We start from the raw sequence: 24,282 nt of genomic DNA, 5'->3' as shown, positions 1-24,282 counted from the left end.
ACCTAATGCGCATTTATTTTTGCATTAAATGCTTTACTTTTTCATACATGAAGTGCACAGCTAAAATGATAAAAATACATTGATGCCAACACATAGTGGTAAAATTGTTATTTTTTGGTAGGAACAATTTTCAAAGATGGTTGGTGGGACTGTTATAACTTTCAGGAGCAGCCTAATGTATGTGAGGGCCTAGGGCCATTTTGTCTTTGAGGCCTTTCCTACAGTAGGCCAGTCTAAGGCGAACCCACAAACGGGCCTTTTTCTTTTCCATTTTGACTTTGAGGTCTTTTTTGCGGTGGGCCTTCTTTGGACTGGGACGGCCCTGATAACTTTACCTTATATATTCATATATGTATGAAGTGTGCATATATGCATATATGTACGTTAATATCTATACCTCTATTTCGGATTTGGATCTCTTAATTATAAGTAGACTCATATATTCTACATTCTTATGTGCATTTTTGATCTTTCTAAATATGTTTTCCCACATCTGTATACTTCTTCTGCTTAGCCAGGTTCTCTTCAATATTTTCTTGTTGAAATTTTAAATTTCCTTCCTTGAAATTTTAAATTTCTTTCCTTTTAATTGATTCATCAGGGAAATCAATTAGGTTTCCTGTTGGTAAATAGGTGTATCTTCAAGTATTCATCAGGGAAATCAATTAGATATACATGAACATATATCTTTTTTCTATATTTCGTAAGCGAATCTTGAGGTGTATATTGGTTGCATGCTGGTGTGATGCATTAATAGATTAGGTATTGGGCTCCTTTAATACATGTGTTCTATATGTTCATGTATCTAACAAATGTGGCGCAAATTTAGGATATTTGTGTCAAGGTACTATTCAGTAAAAGTTTTTTTTTTAAAAAAAAGTCAGTTAAATTTCTTAGTATCCAGTAAAGGTTAAGAAAGAAATGGGTTATCATCTAATTAGTCGTGAGACTTCTTGTCAAAAGATACGAACAAGGGAGGCCTAGAAATTGAAGTTGCAACGTGAAAATAGATCTTGACATTATGTAGTTGGCCTTGAAAATAAGATTGTGCTTTCCCCAATTCATCTCTTAGACATATGATATTGTGCTGTTGGTTTTGTACTTTGGCAGGTTTGGTAAATGGGAGAGTTCATTTCGTAAGATGAACAGTTATACCTAGATATTCTGCCTAACTGATTAGATGCTTTGGCATATAATAGGGTGAGTTCAATCTACAAGATACTATAATCTTGGTGGAAAGAGGCAATCTAACACTCATATTAGATTCCACTGAAGGCTTTGTGAAGGTACTAAAGTAATATTTTGATATGTTGCTACTATAGAATTTATGTTTTTCTATCATCTTTTCAACTTCTATTTCTACAGAGCTTCTTTCAAGGCTCATCTTGCTTCTTTCTAAGAGGAAATTACAAAATAGAGAGCAAATATTAAGATGATTATTCTATGAAAAATGTTATTACTATAACTAATGATGGATATAGGTTTGGACCCTGCTAAGCTGTAAGAAAAAAAAGGTTTACGGGCATAAATTTGAGCATTGCTATTTTATTTGGAATTGGAAGTTTTATTGGAAGATTCCCATAATCATTTTCTTGGTTGTTTTGTCATTTATGTATTTTTATTTATTTTTTTGTGAGATTGAGGTTGTCTTGTCAATTATGTGTGGAAGAAATAAGATTCCCCTCATTTCTTGTTTATTGATTCTTAATAAATGGTCAATTTTTTGTGACCTTTCTTATATAATTACTTGAGCTGCAATTCACTTCCTTGCTTGTAAACAATGAAGAAAATAGCGGACTCCTGTCCTTTGCAGTCTGGTTGTTCTGTCCATTTGGATTTTGGAAGCAAGTTTTGAAGAATTTGACACATCATGAAATTTGTTATCTTGGATCATAGGTTGCTTTTTAGAACTTTAGAAAATTACCTAATTATTTGTTTAGTGTACAAGTATAGTGTATACTATACTGGAGTTATACTTTTCCTTCATTCTTTTTTCTCCTAGACATGGATAAATTCACTAAATATCGCTTACAGAAAGTACCCATATAAAACACAATGAATTCTTAAAGAAACAATGGCTCTTTGATGGTACTCGCAAAGTCATGTAGTGGCTATAGACAAGCACAGTTGGATAAACCTGAAAATCTTCAACTTTAGACAACCTCAGCATAAAGCATCTCCTTATAATGCTAAGGATCAGCGAACATGAGGGATTGACACACTATTTGTAAGTTTTAAGTTTCAAATGGCTGGATAAAAGTTGACCACCATAATATTATATGGTCCCAGTCTCTTCAAGAATGTCGATAGGACTTTAATCTTGCAAGGCTCTTCCCTGATTATACTAATATGGAATTCTCTGATCATGTCATGCAGAGAGCTGAAGAAAATTGAAATCAGCATATGAAAATAGAAGAAATATCAAAAACAGTATTTGAAAATCAAATATAATCTGGAGATTTTTTTTCCTGGCATTATTCTTACTTTTGCCATACCAAATCCTGCATGATGTACTCGTTGTCCATCTAAAAAGTTGCATATAGACTTCAATCTGAATAACCATACCCTGCCTTTCTTACTTTGCGAGTTGGATCCATAATAACCAGGAATGATTTTTTTTTACTACTTCTACATATTTTTTATTAGTTCCCCTACCTGATCTTCTGATAATCTCTCTTACCCATTGCTATCGGAACATCATCCGACGCTCATATATATCACCACTTGGTTTGGGCAGGTGCAACCTTGACGAGATTCCTGTGAAGACAATGGATGACATGGTCCCTGGATCTCAAAGTAGGTACCGTCATAGGAATGAGGGTCGCTCAGTATCTGATTCGGGCCAAGCACGCAGCTTTTCGCTGCCAGCAACCCATGAATATTTTCTTAGTGGATCTGCAGGTAGCATGGCTTATTCCTCGCCATCAAACAGCACAATGGCTGGACTTATGCGGTCACAGGTTCCTAATGACGTGGAGAACGTAGTGTTGCCAACTAATACGCAGAGCCATCATTTTGGTTGGAACGTGCCTCCAGGATATTGGGGTGGTTTCCAGGACAGAAGAATTCAAGCACCAGCAGAAGATACAAGTAGAACTTTGCCGTCGCATTCTCATGGCATTCCAATTTCTGGCAGTGATATTGTGGGAGCTAGAACTTGGCTTGGTCACTCTCCTTCGCTGCAACTTGGGCAAAGCTATCTCGACGTGGCCGGTAATGTGCCGATGGGATGCATGAGCAACACAAACGCCGGACAGAATGCATTTCAGCTGGACGGTTCAGCCGGTGATCGCCACTGGAGAGAGTACGGTGTCATGCCCAGTTTATACCAGCCCTGGAGCTATCAAAATCAATCAACTGATGGAGGATTTCTGAGTGCTAGTCTTGGAAATAATACACTTCTTGGAACTTGGTTTCATGATCAGAGAGGAGATGTGGGTGGCCACAGTTATCAAACCATTGCTCCTCATCTTGATGCGGGTTTGCTGGAAACTGGGTTAGGAGGCAACTGGACAGGAGGATATCAATCTCATAATAATAATAATAATCCCGGAGTAGATAATATATATTCTCATGGGACCATGTTGGATGACGGCGGACAAGCCAGCGAGCAGACTGCACCGTATGCGTACGACAGGATTGCGGAAGATGCTGTCAGAGGAGCTTACGAATTTGATTACTGGATAGCGCATGGGCGTCCGCCGTCGCCGGCCGCGCACGCTAGTTCTTCTGCGCCGCCCATCCCTTATGGCAGCTCGCCGGAACCTCAAGAACAAGGGCAAAGTATCGAACAGGGTGTGCCAACGGCTAATTATCCTTGGCTTCTGCCAAAAGCGTCACCAAGTTTCCAAAGGCAGACTCGGGATCTGATGGTTTCTCCTTATAATGAGGCAGGAGGGGCTCGTAGCTTTCAAAGTTACTATGGTATGTTATGGATGCTCTATATCTTTGTTTCTTTATAGCAAATTTTTAAACATTAGATATATTGTTTTTTAGATTATATTTATTTTGTGCTGGTCTTTTCCTATTGAGGGTCTATTTGGGTAATCTAGTAGAATCGGACTAAAATTTCTACTGGATTGGTGGATTGAGGTGCTTATTTAAGCATAGCCCATATCGATCCAATACCTACCAGCTTAAACCTTATGGAAAGAAAAAAAAGATCTATATAGATATTTCTTCTTTTCTGCAGACTAACAAACCTGCAGGCCAGAACTTGGACTAGGACTTGATCAAATCTTTAGAAGATGATGGTCGAGTGGCCAATAGGTCTGATTCCTGCAAGATATTCATGTGTGAATATCCAAACTGGTTCTGATAGATTTTTTTGACCTGGTGGTCGATGCTGAATTTACTTGAAAATATTCCGAGTACTCACAGATATTTCTACTAGATATTGAATCTTCTAGCTTTATAAAGTTTTAGATAGCGAAATATTGAAGTTCTTATCATCATCATAGATGAAACCAATCCATTTCCTTCTGCATGAAAACCAGTTCAAAAATTATTCTTTTATACGTTGGAAAAAATATTATAGTTCTAGTCTTTAGTTTCTCTCACTCTCTCTGCGGGAAAGAGTTGAAACAAAATGCAAAACCTAATTAATTGAGATAATGAAGCAAAAAACATAACAAAAGTAGAAAGTAAAAAATACCAAGTACGGTATTATCGCACTTCCATAGATGTTAAATATGTGTGTGAATAATAAAACATATAATTATTATAATATATTATAAATTATTAGTCTTATTGAAAATATAATAAATTGTGTGATTAACACTTCTTTTCAAAAATTAAAACGACTTCTACTAATTTATTGTGAGATGAATATGATAAAGTTTTAACATTTTGCCTCTCCTGTAGAAATTCAAGCTCCAGCGCCTGTCCGGCCTTCTCCCCCCTTCTTTTGTCCTCTGAACTGTTTCTCATTTGTTCTTTCTAGTCTTTCTTTTACTGATACTTCTTATATCTTCTTTTCATTTTAATAAAATAAGTGAGGCCTTGCCTATCCTTTCTTTAAAGAAAAAAAAATGCAAATTGAAGATACAGTAAGTAGCACCATTGCAGATGTCATTTTGCTCAAGGCCTTTGGAATTATCCAAGAGTTTAGGAATCAAAACCAATCATTCTTAATGATTCCTAGAAGTACATACTTTGGGAATGCAAAAGTCATTAATGATTTGCATTCCTAACAACCAAACAGGTCCCTAATGGGAAGGAATATGAGCTAAAGCTTGATGGCCAACAATAGAAGTACTACCTTTAGTGGTAGAGTGTCGGTAAAGTACCTTATCAGCCCATGGTATGCCTCTTAGCTATAGTGCAACAAAAATGAGGAGATGCACCATACGTTAGTGTAATATGGTACTGATAGGAGCACAAGTACTGATATCTTATTGGTATGGAATAGTATGACTTTTATGCATTAGCACTACTAATGACAGCTAATGAATATCAAGTTGATTGCACTCAGAACATCATTTATCATTGTAATTTGTTTGCACTAAAAAACCTCATTCTCTTAATGTGTACAGGGACCTAATTTTTCAAGGCCTTAAAAAAGGAATGAATGTCATCATATATACCTTCATAAGTTAAATGCTATTTCCAGATGTTTTAGGGATTAGGATATCGATGTTGCTCCGTGAATTTATGTAAAATAGTTAGATATGCTATTATTGATTCTAGGATGTTGGATTATAATGACATGCTTATTAATGTAATTTGCTTAATTGTTTGTGGTTATATATGCACCATGATTGGGATTTTATTGGAAACAAAAATAAAAGCATATGTAGAATAGCAGGTTGGACTATTTTCTAAGAATTTGTTTCCAACTAGGTACTTAAGTGGGAATGGTTGCAAGAGTTTGTTTTGATTTGGGCACGTGAAGTGGATTATTAAGAATAAAAGTAAAAGGAAGAGCTTAGGAAGCATGTGCGAGAGCAGGCTTCTTAAGAGATTCTGAAGCCAACATCTTGGATTGCAAAAAGAAGAGTTTAGGAAGCAAGTGCAAAGAGCAAGCTTCTCAAGAGATTTTAAAGACAACATCTTGGATAGAATTTTTTTGTTACTAAAATTTTGGGCCAAATTATGGCGGGCTCATATCGAGTTTGCATGTGACTAGGGAGATCTATTTTCTAAAATTGGGCCGTCCGATTATTACATGGATGGCCTCTGATTAAAAAGATCACAGCTTAAATGTTGGATGGCGATTTTAAGGCACTATTTTCCACTTAATTGAGGGCCATTCCAGTCCAGGAGCTGGGCCTTACTTGATAGGGGCTGATATCCCAAAAATCTATAACAACTTCCTACTCCCGAGATATTGAAGTTAGGTGGAGGAGTCGATACGATACATCTATATACAGAGTTGAACCGACCTTACCGAGCATGATTTTTTGATATCTCCCTTCCAAGCAATCAACTGTTGCTGTGTTGGTAAATCGATTGGGAGACCAATGCACCCTTAGAGGTTTGGGAATGACCCAAACTTATTGATTGGCTTTGTGAGCTGAACTGAGCCTATCCATCGAGGAAAAACTGCTTTCTTCGCTCTCATCCCTTGACCCGCCAGACTGCAAAGCCGGACCTCCCTACTCACTGGCTTGACAGCATTGACTTACTGGATTGTTCCTTTTTTATGGAAAGCTTCGACAAGGAACTTTTCTGAGTCGTCACATCAAAAAAAGCAAAAGTGCATATTTTTTCCCATTTGATTTTTTTCGAAACTTCTAACCCCACTCTATACCACTTATAATCGGCATCATAAATATCTTATTACTAGTCAATTGATCCATTGGAGCTGATCATTTTGGGATGAATATAGAGTTGTCGGGAAGCAATGATCATTCCAATCTAAGAAGAGGTGACAACACCAATCTAAGTTGAGGGAAGCCCTCTGAGTCATTGAATTGATCGCTGGATGTGCACCCTAGGCTTAGTATCTCAGAGCTACTATTGTGGAATATTGCTTACCCTTAATCCTATGAGCAACAAGGAGTTGGACTATTTGCCTTAATAGAAAGGCAATGAGGCCTAGATTAGATATTTTTTCTTTTTAGAATAGACCCCAACAATTCTATAGCACATGCATGTACTCCATCAAACAAACTACATAAAGAAGGTGGTCAAATACTTAGTGGCATTTATAGAAGTTGGCAAGGCCCCAATTTCAACCCACGATAGAAAGTTACTAGATGCACTATACAAAGTAATCTTACTTCCATACAATAAAGTTTCATCAAAGATAGCTTCTAATGTCCAAAAGTTGGTGAAGAGAAGGGCTTATTCTAATGAATGGAGTTTTTAGGTATTTTTTTTTAATACAAGAATCACAGGCTAAAAGAATTGCGAGATCTTCCTTCTCAATAACAGAGGATCTATAAGTGAGTGGTCAAAGATAATCATAAAATGCATTCCGACACCATTATCCAAAAGAATGACTTGTAGAGCATTAGCACCAAGAAAGATATCTCATTAAAAGAAAGAATGAAAAGTAAATAAGAAAGAAAGGATACTTTGGAACCTAGAGACAACGAAGAGTGCAGCAAGCAACGAAATATTTTAGCCTTAATTTAAAGACTGGGCCTCTCCAATCCTCGTATACTTATTGGAGACGATCTCGTTTACACAAAGAAAGACGTTTGGTGCATCAAGGTTGGACAACATAGTTAGCATGGCCATGTATCACATGAAGATTGTAAAGGAAAGTCCTTAGTAAGTGAAACACAAGGTAGAACCTAGAATAAATGTGGCCTTACAAATATTGAAGCCTGCCTCAAAATCAAGTTAGAGGAAAGGAGGTAACAAAAGATCTAGTAAATGTTATGCCCTTTACCTAAAGGGATCTACCAAGAAGGGAGTGTGGGACGTCACTAACCTTTGAGGATCCATCAAGATGTCTAGAAGAAAAGATTATTATTGGAAACAATATATGAATTGAAGTTAGTCAGTATAGCATGCGTATATATTGTGCCAAGACCCTACTGGCACATTATATTGGCATCTGACATATTACCTACATGCTTGTACTTGGCATATTATTAGGCATGCATGTGGTAAGCACGAACACATAAATGAAATAGTATGATGTGATACATTATAACTAATGCCATTGCCAACCAACATACTATCAACATAAAGCATGCAAGATTCCTCTCCTGACCTGATGAAGGAGCCATCGATAACAACAACTCTGCGAGAAGATTTTAGAAGATAGAGCACCCCAAGAATGAAAAAGAATTTGATCTCTTTAAGCTGAAGATCAACTAGGTAGATCTCTATGTTATGTTCCAAGACCGCCGGAGCTGCCGTTGGACCAATCATTCACCAAGGCCGCATCCCTACAGATGCTAGGTTCTTTTTAGCGAGATGGAAATCAATCTAGAGGATAAGTGGTAGCTACAGCTTGAAGAGGAAGGACCACTTAGTCTCTATGAAACTAACTATAACAATGCATATTTACTGCTCATGTATGGTTTACCAGAAGATGGAAGGGTCTCTCCAAATGTTAATAGAATCGATCATTAATTCTACTTTGTGGATATGTTGGCTTCACTTTTATCTTCCCAAAATTCTCAACAAATTTGGGTTGACTTGGAGTCAAGTGCATGGAAAGCTCAAGTTTTAGACTTTCCTAATTGAGGAGTATCAATGTTTGAGTTGATGATGAAATCCAACTAAGTTTCACCATCTCAATATTGGATCCTATACTTGCACCATCCTATTATAGTATCAGCACGTCAGGTAGGGTTTGGTGTACCGAGTATCTATATGCCTCCTATACTGCGTATCGATACGATACGACAAACCTTGAATCCAACAATAGTATTTCATAACATGATAGTTTGATGATTTTTTTTTTTTGACTTCTTTTTATTAGTCTAAGGATCATATTCTTCATTATGTGAGAATTTTCACATTTTGTGAAACTTTTAACTCCATAAAATGAATGCTTATGTTGAATGATGGAAATAAATAGAGATAAGGATGCCATCCATCCATATAACATCTAACCCAATGCTTCATCATATAATCATTATTGAATTCAATATAATTAAGTGCCATAATTCATACTAATCTTGGCACATTCAATGTGCATGATTTATTCAATAAAGAGCGTCTAATAGATGCTTGTGATCCCATTAGTAAATTAAAAAAAAACTTACAATAGCTTGATAGATATACTTCCTAATTTAGTTTATGTACTCTTTGATGGTCTTGTTATTCGAATGTTTGTTGAGGGTTGAATCGATTAGAGAGAAGAAAAAATTTTCTCAACCCACTCAATTTGAATCTCTCAAAAGAAATATAGAAAAAGTTGTAAAATTAGTGAAAGTAGGGTTTAAGTCTTCTTTTCTTTCATAGATCAATTGATGAATCAAATTTGAAGTACCTAGCCTTTATTTGTAATAATTGCAAGGTCCTTCCCTAATAATTAGATCAGATTTCTCTCTTATTTTGAATAGGATTAGCATTCCAAACAATAAACATGACTAGTAGAAATAAATATTAAAAAACTAGTATCCTACAGAAAGTGGATCTCAACTCCTACATCAACTTTGCCTTCTATTGCTCTGCTCGATTCTTTTTGCATTGAGAGATATATCTGGTCAGAATCTTTTTTTAAAAAAAATTAATTTGACCGAACCATTTTGGTGTCCAAACAGCAGAAGTCCAATCTGATTGAATCCCCTAGGGGGTTGGCTTTATAACTTAGATCTCAAAAAGAACCCAATTTGAAAAAAAAATCATCTTAACCAAGCATCATATGACCAAAATATAGTCTATAGAATTATGGCATGCAATTCAGCTTTCTAATATAGCAGATCTCACTCTTTGACCCTATCCAGCCCTACCTATAGTAGTCAAAATGATCTATATCAAATCTAGTGATTCTTCTTGATTAGAGTTCCCTCTATCTAGAGAATTACGCTTTTACTAAATCAAAACTTATGATGGAGAAATGTTTCGCCTTATGACTGAATTACTTCGCTTTACTTGGAGATAGTTTTCAACCTTAATCTTTTGTGCTAGATGGTAGATCCTCATCTCCAGATTTGGAAGACAACTTCTCTATAGTTTGTGATGAAGGCATTCCCAACCAAGATATGATTCTTGGTAAGTTGGGCAATCTTCTTATATAATTATACAAGATATCCTTTCATCTTATCATCCATCGAGGTAAAACTAGCAGCCATATTCACTTTTGTCCTACAATATACTTCACACATGGATGGCCCTTCTCCTATCTACTTGTATTGCTTGTGCATCTAATTGGAGACTAAAGCTCCATAGACTAAGTCTTCCATAGATGTAGAGGACTGAAGCTTTGATACCAACTTGATCTAATCAAAGAGAAAGAATATTTTTCTCAACTAGCTCAACTTGAATCACTCAAAAAAATTAAGAAAAAGATAGAAAATTGATGAAAGTAGGGTTTAAATCTTCATTTTTTTTGTTGATCAATTGATGATTTGATTGATAAATCAAAACTAAGATACATAGCCTCTATTTATAATAATAATGAGATTCTTTCTTGCACAATTATGTTGAATTCCTCTCCTAGTTTGAATAGAACTATCTTTCCAAAAGTAAACATGACTAATAGAAATAAGCATATAAAAAATAAAATTTTATGAAAGGTAGATTCCGACTCCTACATCAACTTTATCTTTTGTCGCTCCACTTGATTCTTCTTTGATTGAAAAATATGTCTGATCAAAGCCTTTTCCAAAAGGATAATTTTTAGTTTGAACGGCCTGTTTCAAAGCCTAAACGATATAATTTCAATCCATTTCAATCCCTTAAGGGTTGGCTCCATGTCATAAATCTTGAAAAGTAATCTAATTCAAAAAAAAAAAGATCATCTCAATTAAACATTATAGACTAAGATATGGCCTTCTTTTACTCTTGAACCTTATCAGCGCTTTCTGTAGTGGCCAAAGTGGTCCACATTGAGTCTGGTAATCCTTCTGGATCAAGGTATATACTAAATGAAGCATATGTTTATGATGGGATTGTGGATCTTATGCACTGTATGATGATCCTTTTACCATTTCTTTCTTGAACCATTTCTTTAGAGTCTTGCTCATCTTTCTTGAGATCCTTATTTATCTTTCTCATAGTTTATTCTCTCAAATTAGTCATTACTTGATACATTAACTATCTGGTTTGGATGAGAGGCTATATATATATATATATTTCTTTATTCAAAGAATGGCTGAGAGACCTACTAGTGTTGTAATTACCTAGATCCAAAATTTTGGAGATACACCATCTTTGATTGGAATTAGGAATGTTTGGCTTTTAAGCAAAAGGGTGTGATCATCAGGGTAAGCACCAAATCACGAAGTCTACAAATGTTTTAAGAGTTCGCTATTGTTATTTATTTTTTGGGTAACAAAGGTTCATAGAAAATGGGCTACTCAATGGGGTATTACCCTCCACCAAATATCCCTAATCTCTGAATCTTAGTGAGAGCAAAATTTGAACCTAGGTCTTTTGGTACAACTATAAGAGATTTACTTGTTTGGTCAACTAGGACCTTGATAGTTCACTTTGTAATAGGAATAATGCTATGGCGTGACATTTTTTTGCAAACAAAAATTTTCTCTTGCAACATGACATAAGGAATCAGCATGTCACATAAGAGTTGGTGGATCAGTTAATCCAACATTAGGTGGATTTTATGATCTTCTCACATGCATTAATGTGTGATCCAAAGCATTTTCCTTTACTAGTATTGATGGGATCATAAGGATGGAAATAATGTCATGATAAATAATGAGAGGTGCAATGATAATATTGTTAATGGAAATAAAATCATTATAAATAGAGAGAAGCATCATCATAGTATTGTCCCAACTTGGAAGTGTAGGATGCTTGCAAAAAAACTTGCATATCTATTGATGATGATATCGTCCAGCTAATCTTCTTATTTGATGTGCCTTATGTTAAGGCATGAAATTGATCTCTTCTAATAATTCCAAATCATAAATTGGTAGCTGAGTTAAATCTGAGGTATTTTGACCCTTAAAATGACTTGATGAGAAGGCTTTGCTCATCATTGCTGGGATGCCATACTCTGAAATGTGATTTATTATATCCCAAAGTATCATAGTGTGCAGTATGCACTTTTAGAAGTTGCACTAATCTCGCCAAATATTCTATCCCTAAGTCAACAAAACCATGTTTGAGACTACCTATGCTCCAATACTATTTGATGCCAAAAAGAATTGGTGCTGAGTTAGGCAAAAGGAGGTAATACAAGAGCACATAAATGTTATGCCTTTTCCTTCAAGAAATCCACTAAGAAGGAGAGGAATGCCACCCACCCTTTGGGAATCCACCGAGAAGCATAGAAAAGGGATAATTAGAAGAAATCCATCTTTTAAGAAGGAAAATAAGCTTTTGTCATTCATTCATCAACATAGTTATTCTGTTCTACATGGCTATATTACTTATAGTATATACATGTAAATTCTAGTGATCTTTGTGCAAAAGATAATACAAAGAAGCTGAAAACCCAACAAGTTCTCAAAAGTGAGACTCTATGGAGGAAAAGTATAAATTTAACCTCTTATACTTAATGCTTATACATTGTAACAACCCAAGACCTTACCCAAAAAGATAAGCCAAAAGATATTATTTGGGTTTCTTAGTCTTGTATTTCCAGCAAATAATTGATATAGAACTAAATACATGCTTGCATGAGTCCTCACATACTTTCCTAGATTTAAGTTTTGGTGTCCTCACTCGGCTAAGGATCCAAATCAATTCAAATTAAACTATAAGTACCCCAAATTTAATCTAGATCTATATTGTAATATTCTCTATTTTATATATCTGGGCCATAGATTGGATCTGCTCTGACGCTATTTTATAACAACTCAGGACCTCACCTAAAAATTCTAGTAGTAAAGTATTATTTGAGTTCCTTAGTTCTATATAAGTGCCCAAGATCTCTCTGATAGATAATCAATAAGGGATTAAACATATATCTGCACAAGTCTCAAGCATTGTCATCGGATGATGGAAAGTTTCCTACGAAAGCTAGAATAATCCAACATGAGTTTCACCTCATGGAGAAGTTTTCTTCATTTTTGTTTGGTCAATTAGAGAGTAGGGTCATTGAAACTTTCATTATCTTTTATTTATGTAAAAGGGGAGGCTTTCGCCACCTGGAATTTATTAAACTAACCTTTGTCTGTATGTTCAGAAACTTTCATTGTCAAGATAGTTGCTTTAGAAGACTTGTTAATGAATGCTCTTTAAAAACTCATCAAACATGTTTCCATTTATGTCTTTCAAGCCTCTTTGGCTTCTTATTTAGTTTATATTTATTTTATTCTTGCTTTTGATTATCTTCTTTAATTATATGTATTTTTTCATCATCTAATACACTTATTACAATTACATGCACGATCTACCCATTTAATTGGAAATACCTATGTAGTTGACTTTCAATTGCCTAACAAAATTGAAAGTCCCCTTCAGTAAAGAATGGTGAAGAACCCAAGACTAGATTGATTGACAAGTCTCACTTGGATCTATTGAACCAATCATTAGATGATCGGTTAAGTGAGGCCTTGCTTGGATTTCGTGGATCTTTTATACAAAAACAAAAGCAAAATTCTACAGAGAGGGAAAATTCATAATCAATGATTGATAATATAGTGATCTATAGAATATATTTTGATTTTGGCTTCTAAGTTAGACTAGTGTAAATATTTAATTTAGCCATTACATCAATGATCTTTTATTGATTGGATTAAGTTTTCAATCCTACTAGACTGAATCTAGCTTATACTCTATGTAACATTGGAAATGTATTGAGGACCAAAGTGAAGAGACATGCATCGGGTTAGAATTCAAAGAGAAACAACATTACACTATAAGTATATACAACTATATATCATATATAGGTACAAAGAATTGATCTAGATTCTTGCTGCTAAGATTGATGTCTTGATCTATTGGTGCAAAACTATTAGTGTAACATTTAAATTAGGAATCTGCATCCTTAGGCTTAATTAATAATGTTTAAAATTCGTAATGACCAAAATCTATATATGTTTTGTAGATTTTATACACACAGATCATGTGATCAATAAAGTCAATAAGTGAATATTTTGAAACAAATGATGCATTTAAACTAGACGACAAAGAAAAATCATATAGCATTGAAGAATAATATAGATAATTTAAATTGAAGTTTCATATGAAATAGATGAAACAACGAACAATATACTTTTATACCAAGAGCTTGCCTGATTGCATAGGTTTATGCTATGTCCATTTCCTAGGGATTTTCCAACTGGGAGTTTTAGGGTCACGTAATATAATTAAGCTATCCAAGATAAGAATTTAACTTATGCAATAAGACCTCAATATGCTGTGAATTGATTGCAAGAGATATCCATTTATAGAAATAAAAGCAACATACAAGAAAGAACTAGTGAGGAATTAAACATAGCCACATTACGAAATTGACAAGTAGGTGGAAAGAGGTTAAAAATAATGGCAACCATTTCAAAGACTTGATTAGGTTTGATGTCAAGAAGGTCAGCAATATGAGACCATTTTCTAGCTATACTCATGGAAAGTTTAGGCTATCATGAGAAAATAAAAATCTATTCTTGGTTTTTACTGGCTAAGATACGATAAAATCTTTTATCCAAAAAGAAAAAGACTAATATATGTAAATATCATATGAGACATATGCTATGACTTAAGGGAGAAAAGCTCACTTGATGGGTACATGAAACTTTGACATATTTGAAGGAGGCGTTACATGTGCTAGGATCAAGTATTTGTTGTGAGATAATTGCATTTTCAGTTATAGCGACCTACTCAAGGATTAATCGGCACAAATTTCTAATATCTTTAAACTGGTTGTATGTGGAGTTACTATTGCAATTTAGGGGATTAAAAACCCATGATGCATGTTATATGCAGATGACATAAAGATATAAATGATGTGAATTCAAAGTTAAATGCTACGGAAAGTTTTAGAGGGACAAAGGTTTAAATCTAGCATAAAAACAATTATGGTGCAATGAGGCCATGTGAAAATTTTACCAGTCAAGCAATAAGCAACCATCAGATTTGTTCTTTTAGTGTTTGAATTTTTAGTATGCAAAAGAATGGAGAGATTGCTGAAGACATAATATATACAATTAAGTCAGGTAGCTAATTAAGTAAACAAAGGTGCTCCTTGATGCTATGTTTTTCACTTTCGACGATAAATATGTTACCTAATTAGCTCGTTACTGTGAGGCCCAATAGTCCCACATTGGAAAGACTTATTCTAGAGCCTGGGCCTATGAGGCGGGTGTCTCCTAATCTTGCAGACGTGTTTTGGGTGGAAAACAAAATCGGGGAGGGGTGAAGGACGCTTGCGTGAAGCTCCAGAACCGGACAATATCTGATAGGAGAGCTTTGTGTTCCCCCCTCATGTGGCCCCCACATGGGCATTATCCTGCAGAAGCGTTTTGGAGGGAAGCCCTGTGCTCCCCCCTCATGTGGCCCCCACATGGGCACTGGGTGCCTCACGTGCCCCGTGCAGGCGGGGGCGTGACAATTACCAAGTATGTCTGTCCATTTTCATTTTTTGTGAGCGAAAGTATGTTTGTCCATTTTCTTTGATCTAACTTTCCCAAATGGATATAGTTCCATATGTGGTAGCTATTTTGATACACAAACTTATACTCCACACGTCCCTTATGGATGCATGTTTATGACTCTTTCAATTGACTGGTATACTTATGCTGTTATCTTCGCACTTTTGGAGATCAAACTATTAGCGACCAGGCTGTTCTACGAGACCCAACTAAAAGCGGCCAAGGATCCTGGTTTCCAGCATGTGCAGGCCAAGTCGCCGGAGCTGACGCTGGTGGTAGCAGTTCCAGTGCTTTCCCGAAGCCTATAAGAGTAACACCAACTGGGTCTTCTCCCAGGGCTATCCCTCCTCATTTTGCCACAGGTATTGTATGCTAAAGTTTCCTAATGCAGCAGTTTGTAACAGTATTCACGATGTCTCGCCTTGCAGGGCATCGAGACCAACCGGTCATAATTGATGACAAAGAAGAACCCTTTTTACTTTTCGGAAGGCCACTACTTCCTCAGAGGTCTGCTAAGCAAGCCAGCTCTAGCAGACGATTAAAGCGAAGGCATGACCAGAGTGACCTCACACCATCTGACCTGCAGCTACCGCTCCGACACACCAGGATCAGAGGTATGGCTCAAGCTTCTCTGTTCCCTCTCATACAGCATTTTAGCTTTCAGAAGATTCAGGTCAAACAAAAGAATTCTACAAGCAGAGCAGCAGGCGTGGCATGATTTCTATTCCGTCATTGTAGTCATGATAGTTGGAACACGGATGGTAAGATATCCAGAGAACATAAGCATGCTCATGAGGGAGCAAGTTGAGGAGATGGTGGCTTTAACCATATCCATAACTACGCGTACATGCAGCTAATTCTGTAATATATGCAATAGAAATGAGAATATGGTGCTGCTGTAAAATGCTAAAGTAATTCATCTTTGTTATAGCGGACTCCGGAGATGATATGCCTGAACTGCTAGGCTATAAGTGTCAGCTCTGCAACATGGACCTAGCACTCAAGCCAACGGGGTCCAGTAATGATGCGGTTCCGGTGCATGTAGTCTTACCATGTGGTCATTCCTATCATAGTAGTTGCTTTGAAGAAGTACATGGTTTCGTAGGCAGAAATGAAAATCCTCCATGCGTTTGCTGTTCCGAGGGTGGAGCGGAAAGGAGGAACTAAACTCCCATCATCTGGCTCTTCTTCTTACTTCTGTGAGTTTGTTTCTTCTTAACCTTTTCTTTCTTTTGAGTCTTCTAAGAATACTTTAAAAGAGTGGTGGAGCTGATGATATTGCTAAGATGCGTGAAATGACTTGAGCTCATGCATCTCGTTTTTGTGGGCAGGAAGGAGCATACATCAAGGTCGGTTTGCAAACATGTGGTGATCATATTTGTGCTGAAGGAATCTTTTTTCTTCAGAAATTCTTAGTTTTCTGCAGTAGTTTAGTTTCATCAGTTCATAGAGATGGATTTGGCTCAATTTGTATTATAATAATGATGTCAGGAGTCATCCAAGTTTGCAAAAGCTGAAGCTTTCTTCTCCAACATTAATTTACTGTATTGTTAAATTGACCTGGAAAGACATATTGCTGCTTTATGTTGTTGGTTTTTCACATGCATACGTCGATCTGTTTCAATGACGGAGACTCCCTCAATTGAAGAACAAGCCATCAGTGGAGTAACCATATCCATAACTACACATAGACGCAGTCAAAACTCTAATATTTGTAATATATAAGAATCAAATATGCAAACAGGACTGTTGTGAGATATAGTAATATAAACTAGAGGTACTAAGATCTTCAGAAAATTTAGCGCACTCTCCAAGTCCCGAGCGATTATGCATCTATGCATTTAAATCTGAAAAATAGAGAAATATAGTAATGAGCTACACTGCCAAATAAACAACATAATATCCTAAAGTGGGTTCAAAGCATGCCAGATATTTAATTAAAATACATAATAATGATGAAAAAATAAATTATCAATAATACATATTTTTTTAAAAAAATTATTATTATTCTTATAAATTGATACTAGAAATCCAACATCAGGCTATTGCCACGTAAACCGGTGGCATGTGTTGCACAAAGTGCCAAAAACTACTATTATTAACCATCGGTGGCATTAGTGCCTAAATACCACTATTCTAGTTAAACTCTAGTCAATTATAATTAAATCACTTTAAGAATTCAAGCTCGAGCAATTACACAATATAATAAAGAAAATAAAGCAAGAGGCACAAAGTAAATACAATGCAAATACAAGCACGTATAGTGGTTCAGTGCACTCCAAGGCACCTACGCCCACTTTCCAAGCATTTTCTTGGAAATTTACTATAATACCTCGGATTATAGTTGGATTATTTTACTAGGTTCACAATCCAAAAATCTACACAGTTGGTTTTACGGGTTCACCAACAAAAATCTATCCGTTGGTTTTACGGGCTCACCAACAAACCTACACAGTTGATTTTACAGGCTTACCAACAAACCTTACAAGAAGAATAAGTGAATCAAAGTTTAAAGCTCCTTAATGAGCAAATAAACAATTATGCACTAAGGAAAGAAAAAGAGAATAGTTATCGCTTTGAAGATGCTTTTCTTTTCTTTGCTGAAATTGCTTCACTTCTCAGTAGGTTGGTTGAGCTCTTGAAGGCACTTAAATTCTGCTCAGCAACCTCCTTTTGGATTTGAGCTAAAGCAATCAATTGAACTCTCTTAAATATTCTCTTTTTCTTGAATGCTCACTTGATTTTCCACAAAGATATTTTTTCTGATGAAGAGTAGCTCTTAAATACCTCTCCAACCTCTAAAACTCAGTTCTTAGCCATTGGATTGAAGAAACTAACTGTTTATAGCTGTTGGAGCCTTAAAAAGTACATCTGCAGAACTAGCTGTTAAGCTGTCAGTCATGCTCGGATCGACTCGAGCTGACCTGAGGTCGACTCGAGTTGGCCTAGGGTCGACTCTGACAGAAAATTTCAGAGAATAATTTTCTGTCCAAACTAGTTGGGGTCGACTCGAATTTTGTTGGGGTTGACTCGAGTTTGATGGAGTCGGCTCTGGTAGAAAATTCTAAAGAACAATTTTCTGTTGAAATTGGTTGGGGTCGACTCGAGCTTGATGAAGTCGACTCTGATAGAAAATTCCAGAGAGCAATTTTTTGTTGAAACTGGTTGGGGTCGACTCGAGTACTGTGCCAATTTTTCTGGGGTCAATCCGAGTCCTGTGCCAAGTGTGCCAAATGTGCCAGAGTCGTCTCCAAACTTTCTGGGGTCGACTCTAGGTCTGTGCCAAGTGTGCCAAGGTGTGCCAAATGTATCAGAGTCGGCTCCAAACTTTCTGGGATCGACTCTAGGCTTGTGCCAAGTGTGCCAAATGTGCCAGAGTCGGCTCCAAACTTTCTGAGGTCGACTCTAACCCTGATTTTCTGCATCTTAAAGTTAGATTTGCACATGAAACTAATAAAAGACATTGTAAGTAATTTAAGATGCTTGGCACATAGAAGTTTCATATCTTTAACTATGAAAAAGACAAAATTGCCCTTTAACTAAGAAAACTTGACTCTTAACTTTGTCAAACTGAAAATTTAGGCTTTTCCTCTAGTTCTTCCAATGAATTTATCTTAAAATGAGTTCTTGAGAGTTATTTCAATCGTACATGTAAAGCGTTTCAAGAATGCATTGTTTCTTTCTTCCTTAAGTATTTATGTACTGGATCAATTGACTTAATGCCATTAGTACTACTATATGACCTCAATAGCTTTATAAACATCAAAATCATACTAGGGTCAACACCATTATTGCAAGCCTTTCAACCTACCATCCAATGCCATTGTCAGTGTTGCATCCCCCCCCCCCCCCCCAACATGATTGGGTCTCATCCTCTCCTAATTGCTTCTTGTTAGACCATTTGTTTTGTCGCCTTCTGCAACCAGTTTGAAATATGTGCCATCACGTCCTCAGTCTCATCAACTCCACCAATGCACACAGAACTATAATTCAAACTCCCACGCCTCAAACCCGGTAATCAACTCAGCTGCCTGATAGGCCGTATGACCCCCAATGTAATCTTTAAGATTATTAAATTTTTAAATAAAACTAAAATAATTAAATTAATTATAAATTTAATTATAATAATCTAACAAATAACTTTAAGACTCAAACTCTACGTCCGACCTAACAGGGGCTAAGCACCCTGTAACTCTGAAAGAAAAAACAAAAGAGATATGCAAGCTTCATATCCCAATCATAATTCTCCACACTCATGCCAATATTGATAAACTAAATTTAAAATAGAGATTAGCTATATACCATATCAAAATGTAGGCAACATCACAAAACATCTTACCAATTATTCAACATAGCTCAAATAAATCCATATAAATATGCATACATAAATGTAAATCATCAAACATAGAACTCATTTCAAGAAAATATGTCAGACATATCATCAAACAAAAACTTTTTATTCAACCGTGATTTCGTATAACTAATCTTCCATTATTAATCAGATTTTTGGTCAATAATTATCTTTTTGATTTGGACTATCGACGGTCAAACTTCGGCCTGTGACTATCAAACCACAATTCTACGCTTCAGTCTATGGTAGCAAACTAGAATATCCGCGCTTTGGCCCATGGTCGCAAACCATAATATCCGTGTTTCGGCCGCAGTGGCAAACAAAAATATCCATATTTCAGCCCACGATGGCAAACCAATGTGTCATAATTCAACTTGCGACCGGCAATCCATAATATGTCTTATCAATATTATCTCATTCAGAAATCAAATTGTTCAATATCATCCACACAAAAGAAAATATAATTTCATATTATATTTCTTGGCAAATCCAAAATAACCTTCCAAACAACCAAAATTATATTCCAAACAACCATAGTCACTCATATTTTATACCTCTATACTACAAAGCGAGAGTAAAACTTGGAGTGTAGCCAAGCCTAAATCCGGTTACCTCTATCATCGTTGGATCGGTATGGATCTTGATATCCAGAAATAAGCCATCAACAACAGCTTTTCTTTACATCTAGAAAAAAAGACAGTTATTACTGGGACGGAACAACACTCATACCTTTTTTCTTTTCTTTCAAGTATAATACTCATTTTTAATAGGACAGGATGTGATGCTAACTTCTCTCCCTCTCCCGCCCTAGGCCAGACCACTTTGTATTTATTTCAGCTGGGTTGATCCAATGGAGTGGAAACAAATATTATAAGGATGGTGGCATTAACACCAAAAATAGTTTAGGTGAATAAACATTGTGCATGAATACCTAGCCAAAGAAAGATCTCTAGAACACTATGAGTCTGCATAATCTTTCAAATAAACTATGCATTACAGCAGTGGGACAAAAAGTATTACATTATGAGTCCCTTCTATCTGCAGCACATTGATTAGTATGAGCTTCCTCTCTTGCTTCATGGAGGCAGTTCTCCAAATGTGCACACTTCAATTGTTTTAAAAAAGTTAACATGATGAGAAATATAGAAAAATAACAAACAAATGAAATGAATTGATCAAGAAATCAGAAAAATGCACAATTATTAGTGCATAACTAGATCTGTAAATGATACATTTGCTTATGCACGTTGACACTTGTAAATAGCCCTGGTTTGTGGTGTAGCCAAAAACACTACTAAATAGTCATTCTCCGATAGTGTGGCCAAGATACTATGCAACATGAAGCTTGAGGAACATGTACGTTGAATAAATGCATATTGCAACATGCAGGTACGAAGAACCCATTGTATCAAAGACTATATAAACAAAACACAAGCATAAAACCCATGTAAAATATATAATACATGATCCAGATAATATGCCCCAAAAAAGAAAGGTAGTTGACATATCAAACATGTTTGTATTATGATCTACAAAAATATATTAAATAGATAGGATAATGAATCGTACATGGAGCTTACACATACTTATTTTAAGGAAAAATCGATAGAGATTGAATATTAATTAAATCTATATTTTCTCTATCTAAATATGGATATAAGTCTGATATTATTTGGATATATTTCAGATATCGAGTGAAATTCAATAATAAAAGCTAAATAGATGACATGGCCATAAATGATATGTACAAAATCCACATTGCAACTGAAGCACCTTAGGCAATAATTATATACGATATAATTATATAACTTGCATAAAAATGAATTAAACCAAGAATTTGAATATTTATCCAATCTGATTTCTATTAAAAATATATTAAAAATTAAAACATAACATATATAATACAAAGTGTTCGATGTTTTCCGGTAAATACCGTTATTACTTTCTAACTTCAGTATGAATGAAAAGAATCATGAATTATCTTTTCTAAAGAAGTTTTAAGAAAAAGTAGATTTGCAGGAATATATTAAAATTATCGATAATTTTAAATATTTTTAAAAAACTTTCAATATTATAAAGAATGTTATTCTTTTTTTCTTTTTTAAAAAAAGAAGAGGATTTAATTTTGTGAGAGTAATTAATTATTAAAATATGAAATACCATGACATACTTGAGAATACAATAATAGAATCTGAGTGAAATGTTCTTTAGATTTGTAAAATATAACTATATAGAATCTGAGTAAATCTTTTCTTTATATTTGTACTTATCTCTAACCCTATTTTATTGGAGATAAATAGACCACCATCCCTCTCTTCCCCTCCATCCATAAGCACCCGAACAACTCTATTTCTTCTTTTCCTCAGTTTTGGTTGAAGACAACCTCCATTTCTAGTACTATAGGTATAACTACGATGAACAATATGATCACCACCAAACTCTTGCCATCCACCCTTTTTACCATGGGCATGCCTTATATAAACCAATTCACTGTCGAGACCCTCCTCAACACCACCCTCCTCTTCCTCACCTTTCTATTCTTCTTTTTTCTTCTCCACCCCTCTATCCAAACCATACTTACGAGTTTCAAGGATTGTCGTCTTCCTCCAGGTCCGACATCTTGGACAATATTTGGTAGCCTCCTCACAATTTTCTGCCATAAGCCTCACTTTTGTTGGATCTTAAAAATTGTTGAGGAAAAGGACATCACATGCATCCGCCTTGGCAGCACTCATGTTGTTGTTGTGAACTCTCCAGAGCATAGCCGTGAGTTTCTTAAAAAACAAGATGCAAATTTTGCATCAAGGCTGCTAACCATGGCCACTGAGTACTCTGGTCGGAATTTTCTCTCGGTTGTCATCGCTTCTGGGGTGAGCAATGGAAAAAAATGAGAAGGGTGGTGGCATCAGAGATCCTCAACACTTCAAGGCTCCATTGGCAATTAAAGCTACGCACTGAGGAGATCGACTATATTGTCAAGTATATACATAACCAATGCGAGAAATTAGAGGAACCCATTATCAATGTTAGGCTTGCAACATGATACTACACTGGCAACACTATAAGAAGGATGATATTTGGAGTAAGGCATTTTGGCAAGGGTGGAGAGTATGGAGGACCGGGCAAGGAGGAGATGGAGCATGTGGATGCGGCATTCAAGGTGCTATCTTTGATCTATGCCTTTTGTGCATAAGATTTTATGCCATGGCTGAGGTGGTTGGACATTGATGGGCATGAAAGGATCATGAAGGAGGCCATAAGGGTGATAAACAAATATCACGATCCTATTATTGAGGAAAGATGCAAAAGTGGAGAGGTGAGAGGGAGAAAGAGGTTAAAGGGGCTAAGAGGGAAGTGGAGGACCTCCTTGATGTTTTCATTTCTTTGAACGATAACAAAGGAAGACCTTTGCTGACAATGGAGGAGGTCAAGGCTCAATGTCTGGTAAGATTCTTTTTCACAATATTTAATTGGATTATTTTTGAGTAAAATTGAAGATAGACCAGCAATAGTTTTACTGCCTACTTGTTACACATTTTGTTTTTAGAATCACCGATCTTCCATAACCTTGTTGATTTTTTATATAACCTTGTAGATGATGAATTTTAATTTGTTGTGGCTGATGAATGGAAAAACAATCTCACCTTGCAGGAACTAGTCTTTGCAATTGTAGACACATCCAACATAGCCGAATGGTTATTGGCCGAGCTACTGAACCGACCTGTGATCCTTCAGAAAGCCATGGAAGAGTTGGACCGAGTGGTTGGAAAGGACAAGCAGCTCCAAGAGTTTGACCTTCCCCAACTTTCTTACCTTAGGGCATGTGCTCGTGAAGGCTTTCGTCTCCACCCTGTGTCCCCCTTCAATCTATTGCATGTCGCCTTGGCTGATGCCACTGTTGCCAATTACTTCTAACCAAAGGGGAGCCAAGTTCTGCTGAATCGGGTTGGGCTGGGCCGAAATGAAAAGGTCTGGGATGACGCACCCTGATTCAACCTAGGCCAGCACTTGAAGAATGGCTCAACCGATGTTGGGCTTGCTGAACCAGACCTACTATTCATCTCATTCGATACGGCTGTCTGATAGTCAACTTTAAAGACCATGCAATAGCACGTATCTGATAGGATAGTGATTACGGATATTGATCTACAGGGATTGGGATACAGTTGTTTTCTTAAAAATATTTGAAAATGAGAGTTTGTGAAGAATACTATACTAAGCAATTTAATAAGAAATGCAATTAAAAAGATATTAGTTTGAGAAAACCTAGGGCAAGAAATTCACCACTAACATAGGAACAAAGAT

At 36.0% G+C, this 24,282-nt stretch overlaps 1 protein-coding gene and 1 pseudogene across 1 annotated transcript; both read left to right on the top strand.

Moving 5' to 3' along the window:
* Positions 1 to 693: 693 nt before the first annotated feature.
* LOC120113095 (uncharacterized) lies at positions 694 to 17,374 on the top strand. The gene is made up of 6 exons (XM_039133859.2): positions 694 to 1,286; positions 2,738 to 3,924; positions 15,797 to 15,988; positions 16,055 to 16,240; positions 16,558 to 16,825; positions 16,958 to 17,374. Exons 2-5 carry the CDS (start codon positions 2,769 to 2,771, stop codon positions 16,791 to 16,793), a joined length of 1,770 nt encoding a protein of 589 aa, XP_038989787.2. The 5' UTR covers positions 694 to 1,286; positions 2,738 to 2,768; the 3' UTR covers positions 16,794 to 16,825; positions 16,958 to 17,374.
* Positions 17,375 to 22,391: 5,017 nt separating this feature from the next.
* Positions 22,392 to 23,967, top strand: LOC113462733 (tryptophan N-monooxygenase CYP79A68 pseudogene; annotated as a pseudogene).
* The last annotated feature ends 315 nt before the right edge of the window (positions 23,968 to 24,282 follow it).

The sequence above is a fragment of the Phoenix dactylifera genome, chromosome 11 (genome assembly GCF_051530095.1).
Source record: "Phoenix dactylifera cultivar Ajwa chromosome 11, Ajwa_hap1_PhDact_Kaust_v1.1, whole genome shotgun sequence".
Taxonomy (NCBI): domain Eukaryota; kingdom Viridiplantae; phylum Streptophyta; class Magnoliopsida; order Arecales; family Arecaceae; genus Phoenix; species Phoenix dactylifera.
The sequence above is the reverse complement of the archived record's forward strand: the minus strand, read 5'-3'. Positions and strand labels throughout refer to the sequence as shown.